At 32.6% G+C, this 21,508-nt stretch overlaps 2 protein-coding genes and 1 long non-coding RNA gene across 3 annotated transcripts; all 3 read left to right on the forward strand.

Annotated features, from left to right (window-relative positions):
* Nucleotides 1-1,565: 1,565 nt before the first annotated feature.
* On the forward strand, nucleotides 1,566-2,471 carry LOC134718074 (uncharacterized). Its single transcript, XM_063580566.1, has one exon. It carries the CDS (start codon nucleotides 1,566-1,568, stop codon nucleotides 2,469-2,471), a length of 906 nt encoding a protein of 301 aa, XP_063436636.1.
* Nucleotides 2,472-13,905: 11,434 nt separating this feature from the next.
* On the forward strand, nucleotides 13,906-15,560 carry LOC134719722 (uncharacterized). The gene is made up of 3 exons (XR_010107680.1): nucleotides 13,906-13,971; nucleotides 14,644-14,719; nucleotides 15,499-15,560. It is a non-coding gene; the product is annotated as an uncharacterized LOC134719722 (long non-coding RNA).
* A 12-nt stretch (nucleotides 15,561-15,572) lies between these two features.
* On the forward strand, nucleotides 15,573-20,964 carry LOC134718075 (uncharacterized; the record flags this gene model as incomplete). Its single annotated transcript, XM_063580567.1, has 5 exons — nucleotides 15,573-15,844; nucleotides 16,411-16,605; nucleotides 17,629-17,763; nucleotides 18,450-18,534; nucleotides 19,915-20,964. Coding segments are annotated over 5 exons (1,737 nt in total), but the record flags the coding sequence as incomplete, so codon positions are not given.
* Between the last annotated feature and the right edge of the window lie 544 nt (nucleotides 20,965-21,508).

A 21,508-nucleotide genomic window follows, 5' to 3' on the forward strand; every position in this document is an offset into this window, starting at 1 on the left:
AAAAAAATTACTTTGAATTCTGACGATGTACCGGGAGCTAAAATTGATTTCGATGATCTTGACAACTATGTGAATGTTCAGCTCAAACGCTGGCTTGAATGCAGAGTGTTAAAAACCGGTGGAAACAAATCTGACCTCGTTCAAAGGTGAGTAAACATCGAACAACGCCCATTTCCTTTGTGTCGTCCAACTAAACGTGACATTATTGTACAGGTAAATTGTCACTTGTAATTCTATTGGGGTCTAATCGTAAAAGGCGTAACGGGATATTTAAATCGTATGACCTGACATTATTATATTTAAATCATTATTTATATAATATATGCGCCACTTTTAAGGACGATAAACCTGTGATTTTTATCAACCTCGTTTTCTTTTTACTTTCTGTTTGTTTTTCTGCTCTTCACTTGCCGTAAATATATAAATATATTAGAATTTATTTTAAAATATACACGTATGTGCATTTAAAACTAATCAATAATAATGTTGATATAGGTTTCTGTGTTAAAATACTGTTAGTAAATACGTTAGTAAATACGGCGGCGTCCTGTTTAAGCATGGCATGGTTTAAGTAGAGAGTCTGTGATCAAGGTCTGTCATTAACATCTTAATTATGTTAACTTGTATTTTTTTTATTGTCGGCATCTGCTTTTGTAGGATCAATGAACGTAGTATTTTAATGTTAAGAGTATTGACGACTAGTTCATTTTGATAGGTCACGAGTAAAGTTTCACATGTTAAGATAGTCGGTGGAATGAATAAGTTATATAGTGTGTTAGATAAAGAAAGGGAACAGTAGTATACCGCTGTTCAAAACTCGTTTTACTATGGACAAAAAACACAATTGGGGTAACAAACGAAAACTGAGAGAATCGCATTAAATATAAGTGAACAACGACACAACATTAAAATGTAACACACACATAAACGGACTAAGCATTAGACAACTTACAAAATAAGCACAAGATATTGAGTACAAGTGTCATACAGTATTTTTTCGTATGCTGTCACTCAAAATAAAGATAATGCTTCAGGGTTAAAGGATACACTGCAAGCAATAGTTGAACATGCATTTGGAAATCACGTCAAGTGTGGTAACTGGTACAAAGCAGGAAATGTAGATTATACATATAAATCACTTCCATATGGCAAACCTTTCGAAAATGAAACTTATCTGTTATATTTAAATCTGTTGCTAGCCATTCCGAGAAACTTGCCCCTAGAGGCTCCACAAGAGATTTAGAATCTACCAAAAATATATATGCAAGTAAAGCCCACAAGCGCACATGGTACAGTACAAGTGAATCCCTTGAAAATAGGATTGCTGCTGCAGCTGCACAAAAAAATCTAGGGTATAACTATATGGAAGATGTTTTTGTAAAGGCGCATTTATCACCAAGAAAATTTTAGAAGTTAACTGTCAAAAATTATCAAAAGAAAGAAAACGCCAGTTGAAATTTGAAGGAGACCCTGAAATAAAAAAGAGGAAACTTTTGGTGAAAAAAGAGAAAAGATCTAATACGGAATCGTTGGAGAAAAAAGAAGGAGTAACTTATTCATCTAATATGTCATTTGCCTCTGTCACTTGTGATGCAAGTATACCTGTGATTAACTATAGACCAGATTTATCAGAAGGTGCTAGTTGTGAAAATATCATTGTTTTCGACTTGCAGATTTCATTAGGCTTAGATTGTGATATTTTACAAATTGCAGCATCACATTTACATAAAACGTCGCAGTACAGTACTTACATTCAGCCAAGTAAATCAATTTCAACACAGATTTCAGCTGTTACTGGTTTAATAGCAAAGGAGGCGTGCTTTTTTTATAATGGAGATCCTGTTCAAATACTGTCACAAGAAGCTGCATTTCAAAACTTTACCTCTTGGTTAGAACAGCATAAACCATGTGTCTTAGCAGCTTATAATTGTAAAACATTTGATGCTCGCCGATTACTGTACAGTCTGTCAAACTTTACCTGCTTCGAAGAATTTAGACAAAATGTTAGTGGTTTTGTGGATACTTTGCCATTGTTTAAAACGACCTACCCAGATTTTCCTAATCATAAACAAAATACAATTTTAAAAGTTTGCAAAAGTGATTACATTGCGCATAATGCAATTGAGGATGTTGAGGCTCTTAGAGTTTTGTTAGGCAATATTTCTATTGACTGCAAGAAATTTTCATTTACCATTGAGAGTATGAATTTAAAAATTAAGTTTGACAATGTTAATAAAGTAGATCAAGAGACTTTTACAACCTTAATTACTCAAAAAATCATATCACAGAGAACAGCTGATGTTATGGCCAAATCAGGCTTAAAATTAAACCACTTATATTATGCATCTGAAAAGGAAGGAGAAGACGGAATTCGGGAACTACTATTAGAAAAGAGACGAGATGGATCGCCCAGAGTAACAAAGAACAAATCGATAATTACGAAATTAATTGATAATTTCAAAAGACAATAAAACATACATATTTGCATATGTCTTAATTATAGTGTTCTTATATATAATGGTGCTCTACTTGTGCAATGATTAATTCAAGTTGGAATTATTTTTTTTCAAAAAAAAAACCCAATTATCTGAAAAAACGTATAATGCAAAGATAAAACTAGAAACTAACCCTTTTACTAATGTAAGTCTCTTGACATAATAAAGTCTCTTTCTTGATGACATGATAATGCAACAATTTTGTATAAACACCTGCTGTTTTAATGCCCGCCCACGACAGTAATGTTTTTTTTTTATTTCCGTGTTTCCGTTTGTCTGTCCCTACGTGTGTTTGTGTCTGTATAACCACAAGTTTGTCCATCCGTCAGTCCCGAATCAGGTTAATGTTTTTTTTGGGGGTGAAAGTGGTCAGAGGACGTCATTGTCACATCGACAAGAAACTAAGTACATATATTCCTATAAATGAGTGATGAGTGACAGTCCTTTATAGTGTGCATGCCAAGTCAGAGTTTCAAACTTGTGGACAAGCTTGCTATGTTATTCTTGTAAAGAAATTATGTAACTGTATGCATTAGCAACTAGACCCTAATTTTTGCAGATTTAAGATTTCGACATTTTATTGTACAGTGTTCCCCTGAAATATATTTCATTCATTAATTCAGGAATGTCGTTTTCTTTTACATTTTAACGTCACTTATCATTATTCCACTTGATGAATATATCCAGTACATACATGTAAAAAAAACCATCATGTATACGGTAGAAAATAAAGGGATATGGAGAAAATGTTCATGGACTACATAGCACAAAATACATAGAAAACGTACAGATTATTAATGTGCAGGTCTTTTTATTGTTCTTTATCTTCAATGATTACTGTCTTCAACAATGAGCAATCCATTCATACTCTACAATGCATCAAAACAGCCTCTATTGTTGACTTAGGTGGTGCTATTGGTCAAATGTAAACCACAGTTCGCCATCTTGTTCCCCATCCGCCTCGGAGTGCCAAATTGTGTTATGCGTATGTACCACGGTTCTCCTGTCTAGAGCACCATTTTTGTACTCAAGACTCCAGAATTAACCAATCAAAAAACTGAATTTCATGTTTCGGGCATGATTTTTTGTGCTCCAAGCACTGAGCAAAGTTTTATGAGACAGAAGTCAAGTCATAAAACTTTACTCCGTGCTCGAAGCACCGAAATCAAGCTCGAAACATGAAGTCCAGCATCATGATTGGTTGATTTTGGAGTGTGAGTACGAAAAACTGACTCGAAAGTTTTACGACTCAAGGCCAGGTATACACTTATAGGTTAAAAAGATGAAAATAAAGATTATTGGCGCAACTTAGATTTTACATCCATGATAATAACTGCATTCATGGTCATCTCAAGATGTCGGATGAAAAATTAGGTCAGTTTTTGTATTGTCTGTTAAGGTGTCTCTACATCATTTTCTTTACAAAGCATACATTGGTACGATGTAAATTAATAAAAGATTAACACGGAAGTCACAAATCTCTACCGAGGAACGTGTATAGAACGGGAAAATGGATTTGAAAAATTTGCTAAGATGATCGTAAATCATCTTTCAAATATTTTCAAGATGACCGTAACATATAATAAGGATGACCGTGATTGGTAAAATGATGACCGTAATTTCGAAAGGATGACCGTAATTTATAAAGAATGACCGTAACTTTCATAGTATAACCGTCATTTCTAAGAAATATCCGTATTTGTATTACCTTTTGTGTATCAAATAGTTAATCGTGTTGGGGTAAGACGTATTTATAAGACAACATTATCATAAAGGTAGACAAAAATAAGACGTGCTTCAAATACATGGTTCGTCATATGTATCTTCCAACTACAAGCCAAAAGATTTTTTTTATTTCTGAGATTCCTATTAATTTTATATAATAAATACAGCTTTTAAGAAATACCAAAAAGGCAATGGACGTACAGCCATTTATATTATATCGTTTCAACTACCATTGCAAATGTTGTTTTATTTTAATTTCAGATACGTACATGTGTTATCAATTTTCCACTTGCAAGTTCACCTCATATAATGTAAACAGCATTTTAATACACACTATAGACAATTATGTTGGTCCACAAACATTTAGTTTTAGGAAGAAAGTTTTGGATGAAAACACTGGTCATACTGCATATCGGTCCGTACATTTCGGAGTTGAAGTCACAAAACTTAAAATGATGTTAGGAAAAGGTTATAAGCCAAATATAAATTTAGAAAAACATGTTTTTAAAATACTCCGACCAAACTAGTGACACATATCTATTCAGAGAACAGACAAACTGATGCATCTAGGAAAGTATTAAGGATTATGCACCGTTCGTGTTACTTCAATGCTAAACATATGGAAATTTTATAGAAAATCCACAGCCTTTATCCTTGTTCTATCATATTTGACAATTTGATGACCGATAGATATAGGATTATCACTGCATGAAAAATCATCTTTTGATAACTTTTGGGTATAATGAAATACAATCAAAAGATTACCTTCTTCTACAGATAATATTTTGTCGCCTTTTTATTGACAAAATACCACCTTTGACATTTTGGTATGTTGAAATGTATATAAAAGACCATCTTTGACATTTTGTGAACCTTGAAATGTAATCGACAGACAACCTTTGACATTTTGTGCATATCAAAAGGTATAGAACACAGACAACCTTTGACATTTTATGCATATCAAAAGGTATAGAACAGACAACCTTTGACATTTTGTGCATATCAAAAGGTATAGAACACAGACAACCTTTGACATTTTTTTGCATATCAATAGTTATAGAACAGACAACATTTGACATTTTGTGCATATCAAAAGGTATAGAACACAGACAACCTTTGACATTTTATGCATATCAAAAGGTATAGAACAGACAACCTTTGACATTTTGTGCATATCAAAAGGTATAGAACACAGACAACCTTTGACATTTTTTTGCATATCAAAAGTTATAGAACAGACAACCTTTGACATTTTATGCATTATAAAAGGTATAGAACAGACAACCTTTGACATTTTGTGGTATGTCAAAATGTATAGGAAAGACTTTCTGTGACATTTATGCATGTCAAAAGGGATAGGACAGACAACCTTTGACATATTTTGTATGTAAAATGTTTATGACAGACCTGTTGGTGACCTTCTGCTGTTGTTTTTTATTTGGTCGGGTTGTTGTCTCTTTGACACATTCCCCATTTCCATTCTAAATTGTATCTGTGACATTTAATGCACGTCAAAAGGTATAGGTAAACTATATATGACTCCCCCCCCCCCCCCCAAATTAATGACTGAATGTAAAACCTTATGTAAATAGTCGTGTCTATAAACCATTCTCAGCAAACTAACTACTACTATTGTCTACAGGATGTTTCGCTGAAAGAGTACATATCTACTTCACTGACTTGAGGTGGTAGACCTGGGGTAATGCTTTTGTAGGATCAATGAACGTAGTATTTTTTGTTAAGAGTATTGACGACTAGTTCAATTTGATAGGTCATGAGTAAAGTTTCACATGTTAAGATAGTCGGTGGAATGAATAAGTTATATAGTGTGTTAGATAAAGAAAGGGAACAGTAGTAAACCGCAGTTCAAAACTCGTTTTACTATGGACAAAAAACACAATTGGGGTAACAAATGAAAACTGAGAGAATCGCATTAAATATAAGTGAACAACGACACAACATTAAAATGTAACACACACATAAACGGACTAAGCATTAGACAACTTACAAAATAAGCACAAGATATTGAGTACACGTGTCATACAGTATTTTTTCGTATGCTGTCACTCAAAATAAAGATAATGCTTCAGGGTTAAAGGATACACTGCAAGCAATAGTTGAACATGCATTTGGAAATCACGTCAAGTGTGGTAACTGGTGCAAAGCAGGAAATGTAGATTATACATATAAATCACTTCCATATGGCAAACCTTTCGAAAATGAAACTTATCTGTTATATTTAAATCTGTTGCTAGCCATTCCGAGAAACTTGCCCCTAGAGGCTCCACAAGAGATTTAGAATCTACCAATAATATATATGCAAGTAAAGCCCACAAGCGCACATGTTACAGTACAAGTGAATCCCTTGAAAATAGGATTGCTGCTGCAGCTGCACAAAAAAATCTAGGGTATAACTATATGGAAGATGTTTTTGTAAGGGCGCATTTATCACCAAGAAAATTTTAGAAGTTAACTGTCAAAAATTATCAAAAGAAAGAAAACGCCAGTTGAAATTTGAAGGAGACCCTGAAATAAAAAAGAGGAAACTTTTGGTGAAAAAAGAGAAAAGATCTAATACGGAATCGTTGGAGAAAAAAGAAGGAGTAACTTATTCATCTAATATGTCATTTGCCTCTGTCACTTGTGATGCAAGTATACCTGTGATTAACTATAGACCAGATTTATCAGAAGGTGCTAGTTGTGAAAATATCATTGTTTTCGACTTGCAGATTTCATTAGGCTTAGATTGTGATATTTTACAAATTGCAGCATCACATTTACATAAAACGTCGCAGTACAGTACTTACATTCAGCCAAGTAAATCAATTTCAACACAGGTTTCAGCTGTTACTGGTTTAATAGCAAAGGAGGCGTGCTTTTTTATAATGGAGGCCCTGTTCAAATACTGTCACAAGAAGCTGCATTTCAAAACTTTACCTCTTGGTTAGAACAGCATAAACCATGTGTCTTAGCAGCTTATAATTGTAAAACATTTGATGCTCGCCGATTACTGTACAGTCTGTCAAACTTTACCTGCTTCGAAGAATTTAGATAAAATGTTAGTGGTTTTGTGGATACTTTGCCATTGTTTAAAACGACCTACCCAGATTTTCCTAATCATAAACAAAATACAATTTTAAAGAAGTTTGCAAAAGTGATTACATTGCGCATAATGCAATTGAGGATGTTGAGGCTCTTAGAGTTTTGTTAGGCAATATTTCTATTGACTGCAAGAAATTTTCATTTACCATTGAGAGTATGAATTTAAAAATTAAGTTTGACAATGTTAGTAAAGTAGATCAAGAGACTTTTACAACCTTAATTACTCAAACAATCATATCACAGAGAACAGCTGATGTTATGGCCAAATCAGGCTTAAAATTAAACCACTTATATTATGCATCTGAAAAGGAAGGAGAAGACGGAATTCGGGAACTACTATTAGAAAAGAGACGAGATGGATCGCCCAGAGTAACAAAGAACAAATCGATAATTACGAAATTAATTGATAATTTCAAAAGACAATAAAACATACATATTTGCATATGTCTTAATTATAGTGTTCTTATATATAATGGTGCTCTACTTGTGCAATGATTAATTCAAGTTGGAATTATTTTTTTTCAAAAAAAAAACCCAATTATCTGAAAAAAACGTATAATGCAAAGATAAAACTAGAAACTAACCCTTTTACTAATGTAAGTCTCTTGACATAATAAAGTCTCTTTCTTGATGACATGATAATGCAACAATTTTGTATAAACACCTGCTGTTTTAATGCCCGCCCACGACAGTAATGTTTTTTTTTATTTCCGTGTTTCCGTTTGTCTGTCCCTACGTGTGTTTGTGTCTGTATAACCACAAGTTTGTCCATCCGTCAGTCCCGAATCAGGTTAATGTTGGTTTTTTTTTGGGGTGAAAGTGGTCAGAGGACGTCATTGTCACATCGACAAGAAACTAAGTACATATATTCCTATAAATGAGTGATGAGTGACAGTTCTTTATAGTGTGCATGCCAAGTCAGAGTTTCAAACTTGTAGACAAGCTTGCTATGTTATTCTTGTAAAGAAATTATGTAACTGTATGCATTAGCAACTAGACCCTAATTTTTGCAGATTTAAGATTTCGACATTTTATTGTACAGTGTTCCCCTGAAATATATTTCATTCATTAATTCAGGAATGTCGTTTTCTTTTACATTTTAACGTCACTTATCATTATTCCACTTGATGAATATATCCAGTACATACATGTAAAAAAAACCATCATGTATACGGTAGAAAATAAAGGGATATGGAGAAAATGTTCATGGACTACATAGCACAAAATACATAGAAAACGTACAGATTATTAATGTGCAGGTCTTTTTATTGTTCTTTATCTTCAATGATTACTGTCTTCAACAATGAGCAATCCATTCATACTCTACAATGCATCAAAACAGCCTCTATTGTTGACTTAGGTGGTGCTATTGGTCAAATGTAAACCACAGTTCGCCATCTTGTTCCCCATCCGCCTCGGAGTGCCAAATTGTGTTATGCTTATGTACCACGGTTCTCCTGTCTAGAGCACCATTTTTGTACTCAAGACTCCAGAATTAACCAATCAAAAAACTGAATTTCATGTTTCGGGCATGATTTTTTGTGCTCCAAGCACTGAGCAAAGTTTTATGAGACAGAAGTCAAGTCATAAAACTTTACTCCGTGCTCGAAGCACCGAAATCAAGCTCGAAACATGAAGTCCAGCATCATGATTGGTTGATTTTGGAGTGTGAGTACGAAAAACTGACTCGAAATTTTTACGACTCAAGGCCAGGTATACACTTATAGGTTAAAAAGATGAAAATAAAGATTATTGGCGCAACTTAGATTTTACATCCATGATAATAACTGCATTCACGGTCATCTCAAGATGTCGGATGAAAAATTAGGTCAGTTTTTGTATTGTCTGTTAAGGTGTCTCTACATCATTTTCTTTACAAAGCATACATTGGTACGATGTAAATTAATAAAAGATTCACACGGAAGTCACAAATCTCTACCGAGGAACGTGTATAGAACGGGAAAATGGATTTGAAAAATTTGCTAAGATGATCGTAAATCATCTTTAAAATATTTTCAAGATGACCGTAACATATAATAAGGATGACCGTGATTGGAAAAATGATGACCGTAATTTCGAAAGGATGACCGTAATTTATAATGAATGACCGTAACTTTCATAGTATAACCGTCATTTCTAAGAAATATCCGTATTTGTATTACCTTTTGTGTATCAAATAGTTAATCGTGTTGGGGTAAGACGTATTTATAAGACAACATTATCATAAAGGTAGACAAAAATAAGACGTGCTTCAAATACATGGTTCGTCATATGTATCTTCCAACTACAAGCCAAAAGATTTTTTTTTATTTCTGAGATTCCTATTAATTTTATATAATAATTACAGCTTTTAAGAAATACCAAAAAGGCAATGGACGTACAGCCATTTATATTATATCGTTTCAACTACCATTGCAAATGTTGTTTTATTTTAATTTCAGATACGTACATGTGTTATCAATTTTCCACTTGCAAGTTCACCTCATATAATGTAAACAGCATTTTAATACACACTATAGACAATTATGTTGGTCCACAAACATTTAGTTTTAGGAAGAAAGTTTTGGATGAAAACACTGGTCATACTGCATATCGGTCCGTACATTTCGGAGTTGAAGTCACAAAACTTAAAATGATGTTAGGAAAAGGTTATAAGCCAAATATAAATTTAGAAAAACATGTTTTTAAAATACTCCGACCAAACTAGTGACACATATCTATTCAGAGAACAGACAAACTGATGCATCTAGGAAAGTATTAAGGATTATGCACCGTTCGTGTTACTTCAATGCTAAACATATGGAAATTTTATAGAAAATCCACAGCCTTTATCCTTGTTCTATCATATTTGACAATTTGATGACCGATAGATATAGGATTATCACTGCATGAAAAATCATCTTTTGATAACTTTTGAGTATAATGAAATACAATCAAAATATTACCTTCTTCTACAGATAATATTTTGTCGCCTTTTTATTGACAAAATACCACCTTTGACATTTTGGTATGTTGAAATGTATATAAAAGACCATCTTTGACATTTTGTGAACCTTGCAATGTAATCGACAGACAACCTTTGACATTTTGTGCATATCAAAAGGTATAGAACAGACAACCTTTGACATTTTATGCATATCAAAAGGTATAGAACAGACAACCTTTGACATATTTTTGCATATCAAAAGTTATAGAACAGACAATCTTTGACATTTTGTGCATATCAAAAGGTGTAGAACAGACAACCTTTGACATATTTTTGCATATCAAAAGTTATAGAACAGACAACCTTTGACATTTTATGCATTATAAAAGGTATAGAACAGACAACCTTTGACATTTTGTGGTATGTCAAAATGTATAGGAAAGACTTTCTGTGACATTTATGCATGTCAAAAGGGATAGGACAGACAACCTTTGACATTTTTTGTATGTAAAATGTTTATGACAGACCTGTTGGTGACCTTCTGCTGTTGTTTTTTATTTGGTCGGGTTGTTGTCTCTTTGACACATTCCCCATTTCCATTCTTAATTGTATCTGTGACATTTAATGCACGTCAAAAGGTATAGGTAAACTATTTATGACTCCCCCCCCCCCAAATTAATGACTGAATGTAAAACCTTATGTAAATAGTCGTGTCTATAAACCATTCTCAGCAAACTAACTACTACTATTGTCTACAGGATGTTTCGCTGAAAGAGTACATATCTACTTCACTGACTTGAGGTGGTAGACCTGGGGTAAGGGGAATAACTCGTACATATACACTTGGTGTCATTGATGCGTTTTATTACGGCCCTTAATTTCAAGCATCTGTGTAAACAGATCTTTTACCTTGGATACTGTGACAGACGCTGATTAACAACAATGAGAGGTTTGTTCCAATCGAAAATAAAATCTAAACGCTCGAATTTTTTTTAAAATTTAAACAGGTCTATAAACTTACAAAACACTAATGACCACACTTATGTAAAATATAATTACATCGATATCGGGGCTGAAGAGGAAGTGGAGGATGAAATCGAAGGAATGGTGATAGACAATGATTGGCAAGTTGGCAGACGCATCGTAGAATTGGGTGTCCTGGCGGAAAAGTTGTACTGTTGTAGGTGCAATGTTCCTTTGCACCTGCATGATACCATCCACGAAAGAACAACAGGATTTGGCAGTTATCTCCACATTATGTGCACCAACCAAGAATGCCGAACAGTGACAGATGTGCCAACTGGAAAAGTCGGACCAACTGGATCATTCAATATCACTGCCAAGATAGTTATAGGTAGATAATTAAATATATCAATACTTTTTTAATCAAAACTTATTTCTATTTCTGTACAAATAAAGGACATATCCCCAATGCATGTAAACAGCGTACTACGATAAGCACACCTTTTTTCCCGTTTTATCGCTATCTGTTTATTACATTTAATACAACTCTTGTACATTATCGTGTACATTTCCTATTTCACCCCACAAAAGTAGAAAAATGTTGCATACATATCTATTTATGTTAGATTGTATCTGTAGATAATATTTTAGAGAAGATGAGATTGACTTCTATAAATTTTAAATACATAATTGTGTGTATAGTTACTTCCCCTGTTTTTTTCCCATTTGAAATTGTCCTCCAAATTATGTTTCGTTTCAAAAAAGTATTTTACAATAAATTATCTGTAAGAAAAGATATTTTCAAGTATCAAAAAGATAAAATGATTGTTCAAAGTTTATATTTAAATTAATAATTGCAATGAATGTTATTAATGTGCAGTATATTGTTTACATAAATGAAAAAGTTATTAATTTCCTTTGTCAAGTCGGGAAATTTAATGACCGTGTAAGTTGTTAAAAACTTCCATTTGTCATTCTTATTTATGTCTAGCCATTCTAAAATTTAATCCCTAATCTACTGTTTAAATTGTGTAATAGCATAACATAACACTAGTTATATGTAAAATGAAAAAAGATGAAACTACAAGGAATTTTATTTTTTAAGTTGAAAAAGTTAGGTACTACAAGGAATTTTATTTTCAAAGTTTCAAAGCTTACCAAAATTTATGTGCCAGTTCTCATACTACTATTTATAGTAGTCTCAGGCCAGTTTCAATATTTTTTGAAATTGTTACTGCCAGTTTTCTTTTAATACTCTTTAAAACTGTTCCTTTTATTTTGTTCAAGTTTCTAAGTTTTTATTAAATCAGGAAAATCAATACAAGTATAATGATGTCTTCCCCCGCATTACCATGATATTACATCACATAAATAAATATATATTATGTATGACAAAATATCAAATCAAGGTTTAATGTTGCAAACAGTTAGTACATGTAAGGGACCACATCAAAAGTTAAATGTAGGATAAAAAACTTAATTTACATTTTTTTTTCATCCCTAAGTAATTAGTAAGTAATTTTTATTTGTTTGAAATTCAAAATTACCGGATTGACACCAAGCAATACAAAACATACAAACATATATATATATATATATATATCATATCAAATTCATAAACATTGTATACATATAAAATAGAATATGTGGTATTATTGCCCATGAGACAACTATCCACAAAAGACCAAAATGACGACAAACATTAAAAACTATAGGTAACCGTACAGCCTTCAACAATGAGCAGCTTCTGAAATAAAACTATGTCATTTTCTGATAGTTTTGACACCAAAAACTTAATCATGTAAAATTTGGAAACACATTTATATTATACAAATATTTGTATTTATTCTTGCCTTTGATATATATGTTCTCATTTAATTTGTATCAAATTAATTGGTATTATCAATGAAATGCCAAATGAGGATTCAGAAGGGGGGGGAGGCCTTACATGGGAAAAAAATTGGTTGATAATATAGAGAAGCACTAGTACTGAAGTGTGACTGGAGTGGTCCCCTTATGTAATTCAGCCCCCCCCCCCCCCCCCTCCTCTCTTGCATAAAGTTCTGGATCTGCCACTAAATGCTATTGTACTTATTGCTAGTCTTATGAGAATAATTATAAAAAATAGAAAATGTGGTATGATGGCTTAAAGATAACTTTCAATCAAAGACCAAAGGATGTAAAAGTTAGCCACTGTGGGTCACTGAACAGCCTTCAACAATGAACAAAACCCATAACACATAGTCATCTATAATCTAAAATGTCAAGAAATTACTATAATTGTAAAATATATGAATTCAAACTTATGTATGAAGTCCATTGTTACTGAACTAGTATACATGTACATATTTGCTTAGGGGCCATCTGAAGGACGCCTCCAGGTACATTCACAACTTCATTTCTCAATTTTACATTTTGTACAAAACAAAGAGTTATATGTAATCAGGTACATTTTGTACCATTAATTCAAAATGAATCAATTTCCTTCTATTTATGTTATGAAATTACTCATGTCAATAAGCTAAAACCAATTTAAATGTAATTTTTGTTTCACAAAATGTTTTCTTTCATGTAGGAATGATACATGCTGGCCTAGGATATGCACAAATAAGAAACTTTCTGACAGAGTGTAACTTGCCAGTGATGAGTAAATCTTGCTTCCAAAAACATGAGAAGAAAATTGAAAAAATCGTTGTGTCTGCTGCTGAAGAATCATGTAAGAATGCCCAACAACTGGAAAAGGAAATTTCTGCAGATAAGGTAATACTACATATCATATTATAATAAATTTGACTTTACATTTTAATCTACTGCTGGATCTCTTTCAAAGTTGACTTATACATAATATCAAAATAAGAAAAAGTTGTAGCCAATGAGACATCTCTCCACAGAATACCAAATTACACAGGAATTATCAACCATAGGTCACCCTACGGCCTTAAACAATGAGCAAAGCCTACACTGCAAAGTCTGCTATTAAAGACACTGAAATTACAAATGTAATACTATTCAAGATTTATTTATTCAATTATATATATATATACAATACTGAAGAATATTTTTCTAGACATTCAATGCGTTGTTTCTTCAGGGGGAGGGACCTGACAAACTTACATCTTGTACACAAAAAATATAAACTTAAATTTTTTTTCCTTATCTGCATAATATCGTCTATTCTAGAGGATCTGGTACAATTCAGAAAATTTACTGGTTGGTCTTTTTTTTTAGACTTCTATATATAATAAATATATATGTTAAATATAATTTATTTCAAAGGGATTAATAAAATTTGTAAATTTTTGACTGTTTTTTTTTTTTTTTTATAATTCTTTTCTATGAAGCTAAAATGAACAATATAAATTTAAGAAATTTAAACAATTTGTTAACTACCTTATTGCAATGACTAATTTTAAAAAAAATCATGAATTTTAGGAGTTGGAGCTTGAGGTCAGTTTTGATGCAGGTTGGCAGAAACGGGGATCCGGATTTAATTACAATAGCTTAACAGGTAAACTTGACTTTGTCAAAGAGGGATGAAATATACCGGAGAAGGACATTAAAAGCCATAGATCAAAGATAAACTGACTACGCCATGGCAATGATGGCTAAATAAGAAAAACGTTTTCACTTTATTTAACTTTGCATTATTTATATTTGTTGGTAAAATTGTCTAAAAAGATCAAAACCTGTTATCACAATCCGATACAAATACTATAGTATATATATAAATTTCAATTATTAATGGACATTGGGGTATCCAAGGGTTGGAACCAATCCCCCCCTTTTTTTTAAATGGCTGTATCCGCCCCTGATGAGTATACAACAAACTATATGTTCATTCAATATTTCACATTATATGACATACAATATATATATATATATGTTTTATGTATGAGATTCTCACTTATATATCAGTATACTAGTAGTACTACCAGCTGGTCAACCTAAAAATAATGTAATGAATGAACATTTGTAGACCTGCTAGCTTAGATGCATTTAGATTCAAGTTCAAAATATTTAATACAGAATCAGATGTTATATACAAATTTAGACTATTGATTCATGTTGACAAATATTTCTACTGTTATAGAGAATTTCTATACTTCATAGAAGTACTAAGTATATATACATGTATACAGTCTCTATTTTAGATTTATTGAGTTTTATTCTTTCTGGCTGACTGATCCAATCCTACATGATTTTCTATTCATATTTTAAATAAATATTTAGTCTATTTCTAACAAATAAAATTTCTACCAAACTATGTAATTTCAAATTGAATTACAGGACATGCTTCAATGATAGGAAAGCAAACAGGGAAAGTGACCTGTTATGATATCAGAAGTAAAAGTTGTTAATTTTGTGAGCATCATGAGGGAAAGAAAGACACAGTTCCAAGTCATGACTGCTGTAGAAATTGGTACGGGTCTAGCAAGTCTATGGAACCAGATATGGCTGTTTACATGGCACATAAGATGAATGACAATGAATGCCCGATTGATGTAATTCATGCTGACAATGATTCTACTACCATGTTAAAACTGAAACTGGACTTTGAAAACTTGAAGAAAAAGGACGACCAAAATCACACTACAAAGGGAATAACAAAATCACTGATTGAATTGTCTAAAAGGTAATGAAACTTATGTTTTCAGTCATATTGGTTTTTTCGGCTCTTGTCTTAGCTATGAGGATCTAAAAGGGGATCCTTCAATTCTGTATTCTTTTTTTTTATGCAATTTTCTCTATTATCTGATCTTTATTTTTCAGCACCTCATTATTCCCTAATATTTATTATTTTGTCCATTCCCCTCTATTCTTTTATTTTTTGACCCATAATTTTCTATTATATGACCCTCATTAACACCCTCACCTATGTTGAGCAAATCATATTATAACATTTATTGTTGAGCACTTCATGTATAAATGTTAATGTTCACTGGATTGGCAGCGGTGGATCCAGAAATTTTCATAGGTAGGGGACCACTGGTCATGCAACAGTGATTTCCTATATAATCAACTAAATTCTTCCTCTCAGAAAAAAGGGGTTCTATTTAGGTTCAATCAATCAATATAAGATAAAAAAGAGATTTTTCATCCCTGTGCAGTTTTAGTCAAACTAACTTAAATTTAATTATTCATTTAACACCCTGATTTTAAGTTACAACTGATGTAATGATAAATTACATGATTTTGTAGGCACAAGGAGCTGAAGCCAGGAGAGGTTATTCCCTATTTGAACCGATGTTTCATGTATGCTATAACACAGAACAGCAGTAGTGAACTTCAAATTGATGAGGGTCTTTCCAGAATTGTTCCCCATGTCTTTGGAGATCATGAATTGTGTGGTGCAGTAGACTGGTGTACATTTAAAGATGATTCTATATCTTTCAAGTATGCATGACTCATGATGATTTTTTATGGGTTTTTTTATATTGTAACATTGCTGTCTCATTCACAATAACCACATCACTTTTTTACCTGAAAAAATTAATATTTTCAGGCGTGGATCCAGCCATTTAAAAAATGAGAGGGTTCCCAACCCAGAGTAAAGGGGGCTTCCAAGTATATGCCCCCATTCAAATGCTTTGATCTGCCAAAAAAAGGGGGTCCAACCCCCGGAACACCCCCTTGTACTTGAGGTTTTCTGCTAGCAGTTAGGTCATTTAATTTTTGCAAATTTTTAATTGTAATGAAAATTTAAAAAAAAAAAAAATAGTTCATATAAAAATAACTTTAAAAAAAATAATTAAGAGATAACTGTATTGTATTTGAAGCTTTAAGGACGTCCATCGGTAGTTTTACTGTCGCAAATTTAGTTTACCTGGCGACGCGTAGCGGGGACAGGTAAACGGGTATTTGCGACAGTAAAACTACCGATGGACGTCCTTAAAGCTTCAAATACAATACAGTTATCTCTATTCTAATGCAAAACAAGTTCATATTTAAATTTCAATCATTATTTCAGTGTAAAATCTTCATTAAAGAAAATTCCGCGAAAAGATGTTATCTTCTTTGGTCTCTACACTAGGTGACGTCATAGGTATGCTTTCGGCGTCAAACATAAACACCGGTCGTTTTCTGGCTTCTTTGCCGCTTCAAAATGTAATAATATTTGATAAAAAGAAGATTTTTAGGTGCAACATGTGAGTTTTTGGCTTATTATTGTAGAAATTACATGTCAATACATTCAGCAATTCAAAATGTCGGCTTCCTTAGTTACAGACAAGGAGATAGAGAATTGTACGCTAACTGTCATCCAATCAGAACCATTGATACAAAATAATTGCATTAGAATTATAGTTCAACTGTACAAACAAATGCTAACATTATTAAATATGTAAACATTTATTGTATATAAGATATAAGAAGATGTGGTATGAGTGTCAATGAGACAACTCTCCATCCAATGATTAGTGAAGATTTGAGGAGAGATTTAGAGAATCTTATAGAGAAATATAAGAGCAAAGCATCTTCACTCAGAAATTTAGGATCCACACAGGCTAATGAGAGCTTCAACCATTCTGTAGCAACGAAAGCTCCAAAATCCAAGTGGGTAAAGTTTCTATAATATTGTTAAGTTAAAAATAGATATAACACATGTTTTTATTATGGCCAGAACTATCATTAGGGTTGCTCCTGAATAAGAAATTTTAAGGATTTTTTTCTGTTATTATTTTGAATATTATTATAGATAGTGATAAATTGTAAACAGCAATATTTGTTAGCAATTCAGGGGCGGATGCAGGAATTTTCGAAAGGGGGGTGCTAACCCAGGGCAAAGGGGGAGGGTGCAAAACATATGTCCCGATACAAATGCATTGATCGGCAAAAATAAAGGGGGGGTGCGCACCCCCGGAACCCCCCTCTGGATCCGCCACTGCAAAGTGAGATTTAAAAATAAGTCGCCGTTACAAAAATGCACATGGTCAAAGTTAACCATTTCTTGTAAAAAAAACAAAAAACTTTTACAAATGTCTTCTCCTGAAACAACTGAGAGAAATTTGACGAAAACTTGGCCACAAATAATCATAAGAGTATTTAGATTTTTAAAATATATCCATTGACCCTGCCTGCAAACCAAAATGGCAGACATGGCTAAAAATAAAACATTGGGAAAAATGCTATTTATACTTTTAATTTCTAAAACTATAGCAAAAGTATAACGGCTGTATTATTGGATGCATCAATTGTAAATGAAAAATATCATGTGAGTGACACATGTTTTTATATTTCAGACACTATGGTGGTTCACAATCCCTGGCAAGTAGAGTGTCATCAGCTGTGCTTCAAAAGAATGAAGGTTGCAATTACTTAGAACAGGTAAATGTGATTTTTTGTAGGTTTTCATAATTCTTGATAAACCTAAGAAAAGCCATTGCTACCTTTTGTAGCCGCCTATACAGTTTTGGTATCCTCATTGTTGACAACTGTAAAAATGCCTATAATGACTTGAATCCACTTTGTTTAAAATTTAGCAATATATTGTCTTATTGACAATTATACCACATTTTGTTTTTACAATTTGTTTTTTATACATAATCATTTACAATTTATTTAAGGAATGACTGTAATATTTTTTCTGTCTATGAAGAAATATAACATAAAAAAATTGATGCACACTGAATAACGCGCATAGCAGGTTATTTAACAGTGTGCACCAAATTTTTTATGTTATTTTGAATAGACAGAAAAAATATTACAGTCATTTCTTATAATTTAATTCTAAATTCCATTTTAAACCGTAGAAAACCATGAAAAAACATTGATGATGTCATGGTCACATGACTAAATTATGTCTATGGGCTCATAAAAAAATAACGTCAACTGATCAGGAGACATGTTACATTCAAAATTAAATTATTTTCATAAAGTTTTACATCAGCATTACTACAATTGAAGTGGTTACTTCCTTTATTTTTAGTGGTATGAGTGTGCCCCAAAATAGGGTCCCTTTTTCATGCCCGGCTGGTTAGAACAGGGTCTTCTTTTTCATGTCCATCTGGTTAGAACAGGGTATCTTTTTAATGCCCTCCTGGTGAAAACAGGATCTTTTTTAAACAAAGTATTTGTCTAGAACATGACCACTTATTTAACTTTTTATGGAGCACAAGGAGTTGATAAGTTTTTTTTTTTTGCTTTATTCTTAATCCTTGTTGAATTGTATGATTGTAGTAAAAAAACGTGTCTAGAACAGGGTATACATTTTTTGAGCGGATCTAGAACAGGGTATACATTTGTTGAGCCTGTCTAGAACAGGGTATACATTTTTTGAGCCTGTCTATAACAGGGTATACATTTTTTGAGCGGGTCTAGAACAGGGTATACATTTTTTAAGCCTGTCTAGAACAGGGTATACATTTTTTGAGCCGGTCTAGAACAGGGTATACATTTTTTGAGCGGGTCTAGAACAGGGTATGTTTTTCAATGCTTACTAGTTAGAACAGGGTTTCATTTGGCATAGTTATACTTAAAGGTTAGTCAGTAGCCCCCAGGGATACCATGCAGCAAACTTTTTGCTTTTGTATAAGCATATGATTCTTACTAACTGCGACTTTTTGAGGTTAACCTTTAAAATATTTACTACATAATATGTTTTGCTTTGTTTGCATCAGTTTTAATTTAATCATTACATTTGCCTCACATACAAATGTGTCAGTTATAAAAATTTTAATCTGTAATTCTTACATCATAATATTTCAGATGAATGAAGCTGCACTTCTTTCACCTGGAGAATATACAAAAAGTATTGCAAAGAAACTTGATTCAGAAAAACTGAATAGAAAGATTAAGAGGCAAAGTCGTGAGTTCAAGAAAAAAAGGACTGAACTAAAGAAAAAAAGGAATAAGAAAGAAAGGCGACTAAATATTCATGAACCGGTTTCATATCAATCTGAAGTTGCAACAATAGGTTTATCAGATACTGAGGCTATTACTATACCATCGCCATTGAAATTGGACGGCACAGAATCCTTCACATTTTCTGATCTTGAAACCACAGGTTTAAGTAGAGTAAGTGATATTACTCAGATAGCAGCTGTACATGATACGAAATTATATCAATCTTATGTTTTACCTAGATGCGATATTTCATTTGAAGCCTCAAAAGTAACCGGAATAACCTGCTGTCTGGCTAAAAATAAAATGTATGTGCACGGAAAAGAAGTGGATACTAAATCCCAATATGAATCATTATTAGATTTTATTGAATTTTTAAAAACAATTCCAAATCCAATCCTTGTTGGACATAACATATGTAATTTTGACATGGCAATTTTGTCAAACAAATTGAAGGAATTCAATTTATTTTCTTCATTTTGTAATGTTACTTCAGGATTTCTTGACACACTTAAATTAGCAAAAAGGATTTTCCCCCGAAATGAAGTAGACAATTACAAACAATCAACTCTTATTTTAAAGTATGTTGGTATGGAATACAGTGCACAAAATGCCACAGAAGACGTACAGTCCCTTCAACATTTATTTCACCAAAAAATGAAGAATAACTGTAAACATATCGATCTACATAGCATTTACTATTGCAGATGCAAATCTACGTATGACAGTTTAGTGCAAAACAAAACTGTGAGCAGAGATACTTGTATGAGACTTGCAAAGAATGGAATATCTTTATCCCACTTACAGATAGCTAACAGTAGAGATGCAAACGGAATTAAATTATTGTTTCAAGAGTTCAACATTCCTACCAAAACTGCCTCTATATTTGTTTCTGCTTTTGCAACTGAACAGTAAATTTCAATAGTCATGACGAAAGAAGTTTTTGTTACAGGAATGCTGTTATCAGATTAATATGCACAGAATGTTTGAACTTGTCATAATGTACACCATCAGGTTTATAATGTATCAATTTATATTGTGTTTTGTCTTGAAAAGATATATTGGTTATTCTTTGCTATGAGCTAAATATCTTACTTGATTAATCTTTTTTATAAACTACATTTGTAGTAACTGCACTTAAATTCGTAGCATACATATTTCAAAACAAAAAGATCTTTCTGAGAAATATTCACAATAAATTTTCTATACAGCTAATTTGGAAACCTCAGAACTAGAATTCATTGTGATAGGACACCATTAATACAGTAATATTTGTATGCCCCACCTACAATAGTAGAGGGGCATTATGTTTTCTGGTCTGTAAGTCTGTTCGTCCCTCGGTTCATTCGTTTGTTAGTCTGTCTGTCCCGCTTCAGGTTAAAGATTTTGGTGAAGGTAGTTTTTGTATGAAGTTGAAGTCCAATCCACTTGAAATTTAGTATACATGTGCCATATGGTA

This window comes from Mytilus trossulus, chromosome 5, assembly GCF_036588685.1.
Source record: "Mytilus trossulus isolate FHL-02 chromosome 5, PNRI_Mtr1.1.1.hap1, whole genome shotgun sequence".
NCBI lineage: Eukaryota > Metazoa > Mollusca > Bivalvia > Mytilida > Mytilidae > Mytilus > Mytilus trossulus.

Bases quoted from the DNA above. Each gene is read 5' to 3' on its own strand.
- LOC134718074 (XM_063580566.1), top strand. From the start codon at position 1,566: ATGTCATTTGCCTCTGTCACTTGTGATGCAAGTATACCTGTGATTAAC.